This window comes from Anas platyrhynchos, chromosome 10 (genome assembly GCF_047663525.1).
Source record: "Anas platyrhynchos isolate ZD024472 breed Pekin duck chromosome 10, IASCAAS_PekinDuck_T2T, whole genome shotgun sequence".
NCBI classification, from domain to species: Eukaryota; Metazoa; Chordata; class Aves; order Anseriformes; family Anatidae; genus Anas; species Anas platyrhynchos.
The window spans coordinates 14,416,899-14,429,032 of record NC_092596.1 but is presented as its reverse complement, the minus strand read 5'-3'; the positions used below and the strand labels follow the sequence as shown (position 1 = coordinate 14,429,032).

General features: G+C 38.8%; 1 protein-coding gene across 4 annotated transcripts in view; it reads left to right on the top strand.

Annotated features, from left to right (window-relative positions):
* Nucleotides 1-12,134, top strand: part of TAF1 (TATA-box binding protein associated factor 1) — a 29,671-nt gene that overhangs the window by 16,311 nt on the left and 1,226 nt on the right. For 3 of the 4 annotated variants that reach the window (XM_027465210.3, XM_027465208.3, XM_005016619.6), the window contains 13 exons: nt 13-224; nt 488-596; nt 785-883; nt 2,189-2,366; nt 3,757-3,824; nt 4,197-4,319; nt 5,381-5,473; nt 5,549-5,633; nt 6,147-6,214; nt 6,296-6,412; nt 10,175-10,273; nt 10,552-10,702; nt 11,133-11,310. In XM_027465210.3, coding sequence (XP_027321011.1) covers nt 13-224; nt 488-596; nt 785-883; nt 2,189-2,366; nt 3,757-3,824; nt 4,197-4,319; nt 5,381-5,473; nt 5,549-5,633; nt 6,147-6,214; nt 6,296-6,412; nt 10,175-10,273; nt 10,552-10,702; nt 11,133-11,310 — 1,580 coding nt within the window. The remainder of the gene's footprint in view (nt 1-12; nt 225-487; nt 597-784; nt 884-2,188; nt 2,367-3,756; nt 3,825-4,196; nt 4,320-5,380; nt 5,474-5,548; nt 5,634-6,146; nt 6,215-6,295; nt 6,413-10,174; nt 10,274-10,551; nt 10,703-11,132; nt 11,311-12,134) is intronic. The other variant, XM_027465209.3, reaches the window with a different exon arrangement.

The following is a 12,134-nucleotide window of genomic DNA, read 5'->3' as shown; positions in this document are numbered from 1 at the left end:
ATATCTTTGTAGCTGAAATGTGGAGCGTGTGGTGCAATTGGCCATATGAGGACTAATAAGTTCTGCCCTCTTTACTACCAAACAAATGCCCCACCTTCTAATCCTGTTGCAATGACAGAAGAGCAGGAGGAAGAGCTGGAAAAAACAGTCATTCACAATGATAATGAAGAACTCATCAAAGTAGAAGGAACAAAAATTGTCCTTGGAAAGCAACTGATTGAGAGGTAAGGGAAGAAAGTTACAGATAGGTAGTAAGAAAAAACAATTCAGAGCTTAGTGCAGAATATACACATGCATATTAATCACAGCATTTTGATCGTATTTTTGGTGTTGCAGCAGGTGGGATTTTGATTATGGTTTTGGTGTTATTTTGGTTGTGTCTTTGATGTTATGGCAGATGGGACCATGGCCACTACTAAGGGGGGGCTCATGGGCTTGATTCACAGCAGAGCTAGAGGAAGTTCTATGCTGTTTTGTTTTTACCTAGTGCGGATGAGGTTCGCAGGAAATCGCTGGTTCTGAAGTTTCCTAAACAGCAGCTTCCTCCAAAGAAGAAGCGGCGAGTAGGAACAACCGTTCACTGCGACTATCTGAATGTGAGTGAAGGTGTTCCTGAGCTGATTGTGGCATATCTGTTTCTGTTTGTATCAGCTGCTCAGTTCCTTTACTACTCCTGTGTGTCCTCAGCATGCAACTACAGACACCTACTAAATATAAAGATTTCTTTATATTAATGTTTTGCATTTTAGAGCTGCCTTAACAGTTCTGTCTCTGGTTTCTTTAGCGTCCTCATAAATCCATCCACCGACGGCGAACAGATCCCATGGTGACACTGTCATCCATCTTAGAGGGCATCATCAACGATATGAGGGATCTTCCTAATGTGAGTTTAAGTTAAGAGGCCAAAAACCTGCCTTAAGCAGCACAGCTGAAATGACACCAAACTTATGCTACCCTTTCCTCAGATGAGTGTGTCACCCCTTTTTCCCCTGCACTGGCTGTGCTTCCTATGGGGACTCTAAACTAGTATTGCTTGATGTTTTTATTCCCGGTTTTCTATGTTACTCTATTGCAAGTGGTGGTTGGGAAAACTGAATCGTGTAGGTTGTCTCAGTTGTTTACTAGGTAAGGCCTCTGAGCTTTGTGAAAGTGTTTGTGGTGTTTTAGCACAGAAAGAATCATGTATTTGCTTTATCTTTCTGCGTCAGTTGGATAGATTTGGGAAATAGCTTTTCCTCAGAACTTTGTACGTTTTTCAGATTGCTCTCTGCTATTATGAGCATGTTGATTTCTCCTGCAGTCGACAGAAAATAGATCTCAGTGTTGATTTACCACGTATGCTTAACAGGAACACTGTAAATCTTGTTCATAAATGCAACTCATGTTGTAGTCTTCCACCTACAGAAAAAACACTTATTTCTTAATGTCAGTAGATGGGCTTACATTTGTTTCACATTAAGGGAGTTATGTTTTCATTTATAAGAACAGGCAAATTGTTTTAATATACAAGAATAAAGCTTGCTTACGTATGAGCAATTCACATTAAGGTAGCATAATCAATGAAAACAAATTGCTAAGAAACTAATGCATCTTTATGTCCGTTTATTGGAGGACAACTTTATTCCAGTTCTTTTGTGTTACTTTATAATTTATTTCAGTTCAGAATCTTTTTGAGATGCAAATGTCCATATCAGAAAATAACGTTGAATAGTTCTGTATGGATTCAAAACCTGGTATGTGTTTTATCAACAAAACTAGAAAAAAATGTACATCACTCTTTGTAGCAATATGGACTTCTTTTTGTGTGTGGCACTGGCAAAAGCTGTTAAGAGTGTTGCTCTGTTTCTTACTTCAGATTTTACCAGAAATTTGCAAAATCAAAAGGTTAAAGTGAAAATTTGTGTTGAAATGAGAATTTAAAGGTGCAGTTTCTTGACTACTGTTATGCATAACCAAAAATTTCATCTGAGTCATCTGAGAATATTTATCAGAATGGTATTAAAGAACATTTTTAAGAAAAAAATGATAGCCACCAAGGAGCTGAGCTCCTGTTTTCCTTGGTGCAATTAAAGAAGTGATTGCATAAAAGCTTTATATGTTAGTACCTGTTCAACTATGCAAGTTAAACTGAGATTAACTGTGCTAGTACTATGTTAACAAGCGTTCCTTTTTCTCTTTTCATCCTCAGACATATCCCTTCCACACACCAGTAAATCCAAAAGTTGTCAAAGATTATTATAAGATCATTACTCGGCCTATGGATTTGCAGACATTGCGTGAAAATGTTCGTAAGCGGCAATACCCATCACGGGAAGAGTTCAGAGAACACCTGGAACTAATTGTGAAGAACAGTGCGACATACAATGGTAGGCTATTAACAACGTAGGGGAAGTCTGTTTCTGCTAATGCTTTTACTTTTAGAAATAATGAGAACAAGAGAAGAGCAGAATAAGGTAACTGTCAGATGACAACAGTAAATAACGTTTTCCAGATATACCTGAAGGACTTCATAACTGTCAGTGGACTAAATCATAAATAAGAAAGTGGGCTCCATCACTGAAAAAAAAAAATCTGAATTATGACTGTAATGTAGTAATTGAAGTTCAGTTATTAGACCTACAAATGGCTGAAGAAATCGGTGCATGCGTTAAGTCAAACTGCACTGAAGCAAGGTTCTGCATATCCCCTTAATATAGGGTGAAGCTAAAGAAAGCATCAACTTATGTTCTCAATATTATGCTATATTGAAGCAAATGCTGAATCTTTGAATAGAAGTGGGAATAATTCATGCTTTTTGGAGCCGTTGCCTTAGAACATGCAGCTCTGAGTATAGCTTACTGTAATGATTTTGCATTTTTTAGTTGCAATTTTTCCTTATTTGGGAAGGTCAGAAAACTATCTTAAAAAATTAGAAGCATAGATTCTGCAGTAGAGCATGAAGCTGCTGGGAAAAAGTGCTGATTCATTGAGCAACTATAGATCAACTGTATTCCAACTGCTGATAGAAAAGTCTTTGTCCAAAAAGTATTCATTTGGCAGCTAAAAATCTCCCAGCTGTGTTGAGTCTCTCTCTGGGCTGCACAGCAGTCAGAGTGATACTGACAGCACTGGTTTTGTGCTTTTATTGCTTCCTTGTCATTATTTTTGACAGCTAAGTCTCTGCTTTATCCTAATTACAGAGATTTTTTCATAGTTCTGTTGCAAATACTTTTTTTTTCTGTCTGAGGAATCATTAAATTATTTAAATATCTGTGGTTTTCTGAGTATTCCTTGAATGTCCATCTCACTTTCCTTAACAGTTCTGCTCTACTGACTGGTTTTAATGAAACAAACAGATATTTTAAGGTTTATACTCTGAAAGCTCAGAAGAGTTGGAGGGCTTAGTGGCCAGTCTTCCATAGCCACAGCTGCTTTCCCATATGGTTTCTAAAACTTAATAAAATGTATACCGGAAGTGTAAATATTTGCTACAAATAACTGTTTCCTGTCATAAAACCCAGTCTGAACTTCGATAATTAAGCATATTGAGAATATATTTGAGAATAGACTGCTAACTGTGACTAAAATATAACCTTTATTCCTAAGCATTACAGGTTAATTCTTATTGTTGGTCTTTCTAATACTTTGAAATATTACACTGTCAGAATGTATTCATTGATCTGGTTTGGTGTTTTGTTTCTTATTTTTCTCCTTTTGGGTTCTTAAAGCTTCCATCAGGGCCAGAGTTGTCTCACTGGACTTGCTGTGTATTTGCAGGGCCAAAGCACTCGCTGACTCAAATATCTCAGTCCATGCTGGACCTGTGCGATGAGAAGCTAAAAGAGGCAAGTCCTGTGAATGAGTTGAGATCAGAGTGAAGAGGGAGGGGTGGTCAGTGTGGTTGAAGATAGAGGGCATGAGTGGGCAAAAAATGGGGCTTTAAAAAGGAGACGATAAGGGAACTTTGTTTTTCATAAGGCATATTTGAATTTTTACAATTTTAAACAGTTCATGTTGGAGTCTCTCTCAAAAAATAGTTGTTCATTTGTTACTCTAGTTCCTTTATCTTGTGTGCAGGCTTATATCTAGGCTGTTACCCTCTGTTAAGTACAAGGGTCTTTATAAAAAGGTGAAAGGGAATCTCTTTGTAACAGTGTTCTGATATTAACAGTTATTAATCTAGGGTCAGTCATTGGCATTCTGAATTTCTATTGCAGAAGGAAGATAAACTGGCTCGATTAGAAAAAGCAATTAATCCCCTCCTGGATGATGATGACCAAGTGGCCTTTTCCTTCATTTTGGATAACATTGTCACTCAAAAGATGATGGCAGTTCCAGATGTATGTAGCTTAACTAGAGAGAGAGAGTGTGTGTGTGTGCGTGTGATGTGCAAAATATTCTGATTATAGTCTACTGGCTGTGTAGTGCAGTGGCATATACATCTTGTGGCTGTTAATGCACTGTAAAAAAAAAAAAAAAAAAAAAGTGCTGTGTCAGGGTGCTGGCCTGTAATTTTCTGGCTGGCAGACATTCCTGTACTGACCCCATTCACTGGAGTAACGGAGCAGAAGGGAAAGCAGGGTTCCTGTCCTTTTTCCTGCTGCTCTTACTCCTTAATAATGCCTACTTATGCCTCTCATTAGTAAAAAGTTACTGGCTTTCATTAACAGTTTTCATTGTAAAACACATTTTTCTCCTACTGATTTCAGCACTTTCTTTTGTCAATTGCAAAGCGCTCTGTGCAGTTTGCAGGTGCAAACCAAACACAAGCTGACTTCTCATTGATCAAGTCCACCCAGTGTTGTACCAAAAAAAAACACTTTAACCAATAAAACTGATTTATCTATGATGTATACTCTGTATGAATGGAGTAAAAAGCAAGAGACTGTAGTGATTAGCCTGAATGCCTGTTCCTTTTAATACTTTGGTTCCATTCTCTGTTCATTTCATTTCTGACGTTTAGAAAAATATTTCAGAATTTTCCTGTGCCATCATGCCATACTGAGCTGTACAAACTATTTATAGCCCCCCGTTGTGAGATTAGATCTGTTTGTTTACTGTACAATGATTTTTCTTGCTGAGTACTCTAGTTGTATTGTGAAAGAAACAGTGCTAGTAAATAGAAAAATCTCTTGTATGATTATTATTTTGTATTACATATTACACTATCAAACAGGTATCAACGGGCCTAGTTAAACTAGTTACTAGTTACAACTAGTACATTTTTATTCTGTGTCTCCCCTGAAGTTAATTTACTGGATTCAAGATGCCATGTGATAAATACTGCCCGTATGCTTTGAATGTTAATCTGTTCTGGAGACTTGCTTTATGAAATTTGTAGCTCAAACTGTGATAAACTTACATGGAAGCTTTCTAACCTTGTCTGTTTTCTTTCTTTCAGTCTTGGCCATTTCATCATCCAGTTAATAAAAAGTTTGTTCCTGATTATTACAAGGTCATTGCCAATCCAATGGATCTGGAGACCATCTGCAAGGTGTGTAGCACGAACTGAACAGGCACTTGAGAAATGTTTAGACTTGATTACTTACTGGGTGACAATCTCTTGCAGAATATCTCCAAACACAAGTACCAGAACAGGGAGACTTTCCTGGATGATGTTAACCTCATCCTTGCCAACAGCATTAAGTACAATGGTAGGTGGTGAAAATAAGGCTTCAGCCTTCTGTCTTTAAATGAATATATCTGAGCACCTGTTTTGTAGTGTTGTCAAAGCCTGAAACTATAAATCCTGAGCTTGATTGCTTCTTTCCTTTCTTGATGAGAAAGGAGATGTTTAAACAGTAATGTTTTTGCTGTCACATGGTGCCTTATTTACTATTTTGCTCTGTGGATTTGGGATAGTTACATTTCGACAGGATTTCCTGCTTGTGCACTACACATTTCTCTTTCAGTGATTTGTTTCTGGGAATTTACTTGAAGCTGACATGGTACAACTTTCCCAAATAATATTTTTAATGCTGGAACAAACTGGTTGCTCTTTGTTAGCGGAATGTGAACCCTGCCTTATGTCTCTCCTTAAATCAGAAAGTGGTGGGATTTAGGGACCTGTCTTATCAGAGCTGTGTAACCAAAAACAGTCTTTCTGTCTCACCAGCTGGCACTGAGCAAATGTCAGAATGCATAAAGAGATTTGTTTATTACTACAGGGCCAGACAGTCAGTACACAAAAACAGCCCAGGAGATCGTAAACATCTGTTATCAAACTTTAGCTGAGGTATGTGGATGAGTCTATTGTAATATTTTTGTATGTTTGAGTTTTTTGCTCTGTAACCTTAGCAAACTTCTTTGTTCTTAGTACGATGAGCACCTGACTCAACTTGAGAGAGACATCTCTACTGCTAAGGAAGCAGCGCTAGAGGAGGCAGATCTGGAAAGTCTTGATCCTATGACCCCTGGTCCCTACACTCCACAGGCAAGTGACCACACAAAGTTTTCTTTTTTTTTTTTTTTGTTTGTTTCTATGTTTTTAAGTTTCAGTTTCCTGGATATTTGATCTTGAGGTGCTTCTTGTTTACTGTTCTCAGTCAGTCTGCAGTATATCTTTTAGGCTTTTTTTTTTTTCTTTAGTTCTTATTCTTGACTTGGGCTGTTTGGCTGTATTTAAAACCATCACCAAAAATTTTCTTTCACTTGTAATGACAGACTCATTCCTGAAAAACAAAATTGCCTTTGTGGTATCAAGGGCGACTTAAATTCTTATTGCTGAAAATGCTTATTGCTTCTCCGATTTGGAATCTGCCTGATAAATTAGGAAACAGTTCAGGGAATGTCATCCTAGTGTCTGAGGCGTGTCTTTTGTTTCTTCAGAAAAACTATTGAAGTTCACAAGCCCTGGATGATTGGTCTGCTAATATCTGAATGATCAAAATTTGAATGTTGTATTCCCAGTGTAGGAAGGCAAAGCTTTCGTTGTAGTTATTCTGTATGTACCAACCGTGGATGACTAATTTTTCTATTCTGTGAATGACTGATGCGATTACATCTGGAAAGTTGCATTTAATTTTAGTTAGGTCAGAGCAGAAAAGAAGGTCTTGACGTTCAAGAACAATTTAAGGACCTATAAAGATTACTTTTAAGAAAAACAAGTTTAAAATTTGTGTAGGCAATACATACACAAAGGTTGCATGGCTGGAGCCAGGATAGCAGTCTAAAATTTGTGGGCAATATTTAATGTAACGATCCTTTCCCACCAAAACAACCAACAAAAAATACAAACACAACCCATGTCACCAACAAAAACAAACAAAGTAAGTGCCATTCAAGAAGCTAGAAGGAAATTGCTAGGAATGATGATTTTACTTGATGGGGTGGGAATACTGAAACTGAATGACTCAGAAAAGACCTCCTGGGCAGTGCGAAGTGCCAGGCAGCAATGGAGTCTTTGGAGATAAGTTGTTGGAGCAATACTGATGCATTTCAACCAAGATTAAACGGAATGGAGAGCTATCCCGATGCCTCAGAGAAACAGGGGCTAAAATAGCATTCTTCTCTCCGTCTGATGGTTTCCTTCCCACGAGCAGTGTTATCTGTTCTGATTTTTTTCCAAGTTGGTGATCAGGAGAGAGGAAGAGAGGCCTGAGCAGTGAATTGCTTATTAGTTGTCTTTTCTCCTGCTCTGTCTCTGAGAGCTCCTTCTCTCTGCTTGCTGAAACAAGCGCCTCCCCTGAACTTGTCATCTGATGGCCACCCTTTCCCCGTGCTTCTTGGCTGAAGGTACATTCCTGCTTCCCACACTCCCAAACTTGTCACAGATGGCAGGTCTGCTGATGGTTGCTTGGCTTTCGTTCAAGTGTAGTTGTGATGACTAATACTTATCTCCCCATATGTGTCTTCAGGAGCTGGACTCCAGGATATAAAAAGCAAATACAGCAAGTAGAGAGCTGTCTATGGTTTACATGTCTGTTTAAATTCTTAGGAAGCCTGTTTTGCCTAATTTAAATGGTATTACTTCTGCTTTTAACATTTGTAGGGTTGTCGTGATATTTAAACTGTGTATTTAAAAGGGCATTGCATCAAAATCCTAATCTGTACTTCCTCATTAACTGTTCGAAGGTCAGACTGAATGCAAACTCCAGGCTTTTAGAGCACTTTATCCAAACCTCTGGTTATCTCTCGTGTTAGTTTTAGGGAATCTTGCGACAGTGATTTACACAGAATCGATTGAAAGTTGAAGCTCTATTATTTCAATATGTGATAAAGTATTTTTTTTCCAGTTCCGATAGCAGTGTTTGTGGTTACACCACTTCCATTGTAGAAACATAAAAAAGGCCATACTGAGTAAAGCCAAAGGTTGATGTAATCAAGTCTTCTGTCTCTGGCAGGGGCCAGAAGTAAGTGGATGCGAAGGTACGGTGGTGATTCTTCTTACAGTGAGGCCCTTTTGGCAATTGGCAGCTCAGGCACCTTAAACTGGAGTTGTGTCTGGACCAGTCTTTATGAGCTGCAGAGAGCCTTATCTCTATAAACTGTCTAATCCTTCTGGAATCCATTTACAATTTTGGCCTCTGCAGGGCTGCACTGCATAGAAGTACTGCTTTCCATTTTAAAATCTGTTATTTGGCAAACTTCAAACCTGAGGTTGAGAGCCATTGCGTTTTACCATCTTTGATCTTCTAAGAATAAACGTTTATTTTGTTGAACCAGTGTTTAGTAATATAAACACTGGAAAACAAACACACTTTGCATTTAGTTCTGAAATCCCAGTCTTGCCTCTCTAGATAGTATTTTAGTGCCACTTCAGTGCCTGAGAACATGATATGTTCTGTTTCCGTGTGTTGGCCACCTCATTTGTATGATACCAACCCTTTCCTCAGGATGGTTCAGTCTGTCAAGATGAGAGCAATTTGCCTGCTATGGACACTCCTTTCACAACCCCGGAGAAGCGAGGAACTCAGAATCCTCCATTTTTTCCTGTGCTTGGAGAGTTGGGTTGTATAAGGAAATTACTGAAAGGAGGCAACTACTTGGTAGGAAACAGGTGACAAAAATCAGCAGGCTTCCCGAGCAGAAAAGGGAACCTGTTTCCAAAGCTGTGTAATTTCCTTCATTTTCAGTGCTCTGATGGGAAAGCAAACAAGTAAAGAGCACTGGGAAATTTGACACTGTAAAAGAATCTGCCTAAGGCCAGATATTTGTATGCTTCACTACTTCTGGGAGTAGAAACCTGGTGACTCACACTGCGGAGTGCTAATATGCAATCCCTTATTGATTCTGAATAGGGAAATGGTGAAGTGTATCCTACAGTTTTGGAGGACGTTAATTAGCTTACTGTGGTTTCATCCTGTGGTGATTACAATCTGTACAAACACCTAGGAAGAGATAGGTGTAGGCTGCCACTATAGATACGTTCTTGTTGTAAAATAAAAAAAAATTGACAGGTTAAAGGTATTAAATCAACACAAATGAACTGGTTACAGTATTTTTCTTAGTGGTTACTCTGTATTAAACAAGAAAAAAAAAGTATGTTAGAGGAGAAGGACTAGCAGAAGGAGATAAAGTAATACAGACATGAAAATTAAATGATCAGGAGGAGAAAGGAGGTGAGGAGGGCCATGAGATTGAAGTTGGTACCACAAAGACTAGGGGAGCTGTTCTGAGCAATCCAGACCAATAGATATTTAATATGAATGGTTCCATTTTTTATTTCGGTTGTCTGTGGCTTTGAGAATGCCTTCTAGATTTGGAAGTTCTTCAAGTTTTCTGTAGATTTCCAGTTTAAAGTCTTTAGGACAGAGTCTGCATGTCCTTTCTACCTTGAACTCGTGGTGACTGCGGGAAGAACGGAAGAGAAGGGCAGGAGAAAAATTGTTGGAAACTGCTGTCCGTTTTGAAAATATCCCACAAAAGCATTCACTTTTTAAGATCTAGTGATCTTTTCCAGGTTTTCCAGAAATAGGCTAGGTAAACAAAGAACTTGGACACTTTTAAGGCTGGAAATCTCCTTTTTGCAGATGAGCACATCAGGTAAAGGTGTGTGGAGACTGTGTGCTCTCTGATCTTGGAATAAAGAGAGAGGATCCTTGCTCTGAGAGTGAGATAAACACATACTTCCCCCCACCCTCCCACCTCCCTTGTTTCCCTACCCATCACTGTGGTCTGGATGTCCGTCATACCCTTTGGCTTGTGTCGAATAGCACCTTCCTCAATGGTATTGCTATTTGTGTTCCCCATTCAGATGCGCCAGGGGCGAGGTAGGCTGGGCGAGGAAGACTCTGACGTAGATATTGAAGGGTTTGATGAGGATGATGATGGGAAACCTAAGACTCCAGCCCCAGTGAGTATATTTCCAGAAACCCAGCCAGTCTATGTGTTGACTTGTGTCCTTGTGGTGGAAGTCTCCATAGAAAAAGGGTTGTCTTCTGTGTCTGGCACCCTGAAAGACAGCAGTATTCATAGCAATAGCTAGACACTTAACTGTAGTGTTAAATGTTAGCATTATGAAGTGAGAGAATACTTCGGAGGGAACTGTATGATAAATAGGAGGCATGTGCTGGAAGTGGCAGTAGTTTATATGTTGTTTGATCTTCACTGTCCCTGTGCTGTATGACCTAGGAAGTTGAAGATGCAGATGGTGACCTTGCTGATGAAGAAGAAGGATCAGCCCAGCAGCCTCAGGCCAGCGTCCTCTATGAAGACTTGCTCATGTCAGATGGAGAGGATGATGATGATGGGAGTGATGAAGAAGGAGATAATCCTTTCTCGTGTATGTTTCCTTCGCTATATAAAAAAGGTTGAATAGGAACTGGTCATTCACAAACCCAGCTAATCTTCTTTCCTTACCATCACAAAGACATACAGCAGAGGGCAGAAAGCAAAATAGGGATATGTAGGCTATGTGGTCTAGTAGGAAAATTATTATGGTTCTAGTAGTGAAAATTATTAGGGGATGATAGTGGAGAATTGTTCAGAACTGACAAGTAGACCAGGCCTTTTGAGTAGTGGGGGAAATTAGGTTGTTTCTGAATGTCAGAAATGGCTATGACCTCCCGGATACCATTTCTAGTACATTTTCAATAAACCGCTTTGTATACATTCCTTACAGTCAATATTGGATCCTTTCCAGAAAGACGATGGGTATGTAACTGACAGAACAAACCTGTTGATTTATCACCAAATGTTGGTTTATTACACAGCTATCCAACTGAGTGAGAGTGGCAGTGATTCAGATGTGGAGACCAATCCTGTGAGACCAAAACAACCTCACGTTCTTCAAGAGAACACACGAATGGGCATGGACAATGAAGAAAGCATGATGTCTTATGAAGGTGATGGTGGGGAGACATCTCAGGTTATGGAGGACAGTAATATCAGGTAATTAGAGCTGAGGATCTTATTAAAGCAATTCTTTCTTCAAAACAAAATTTTTCTCTTAAAGGTTTCTGAAGTGTTTATTGTGAAAAGCTGAAGGATATATTGTTGTTTAAGTTATTCCATTACTGGTTTTAATGTTGCAGCCATAATTGCAATTTACTACTTATTGACAGAACTTTGCTTTTGCTGTTAGACTCTAATGAAAAAACTTAGTTAATTAAAATAATAGTGTTTTTTTCTTGTAAGTTAAATAACTTCCATAGTGTTTTTTGAAAGCAGTGCAAATAAAGCCTTTTATAGATTGTCTCAGAAACTGAGATGCCTTTGAAGTTAAAAGGTGATTTAGCTGATTAACTGATTAACTTCACGTTTGTTTTTTTCCACTAAGAATAAGCATTTCCTTCCTTGAAAGGAATATGCATGTCCAAAAGAACAGGAATATGCATATTCTGTAATTTGGAAGGAGTTCCACTCTTAGAAAATGACAAGGACAGCTTTATTTTCTGCACTGTCTTGAGAAAGTACTGACTTACTCTTCCTTGTTTGGCTGTTCTGTACCACATTAGCATTAGATTCTCTGTTCCTTTTTTTAACTCGTGGAATTCTGTACTTTAATGTTATTGATATTTGCCTAAGATGATTATATGGGCAAGCTCTGTCAGAACAGAAATGATCAAGACCTGCTCTTAAGAGTAGTTATGCTGGGTCAGGCAAATGATCTGTCCAGCCCAGTACCTTGACAACAGCCAGTAGAAGAGGCTGGAGAGGATGTGAACGGGCTCTGCTCTGGTGGTGATTGTTATGCTGTCTGCCTTTTTGTCTCC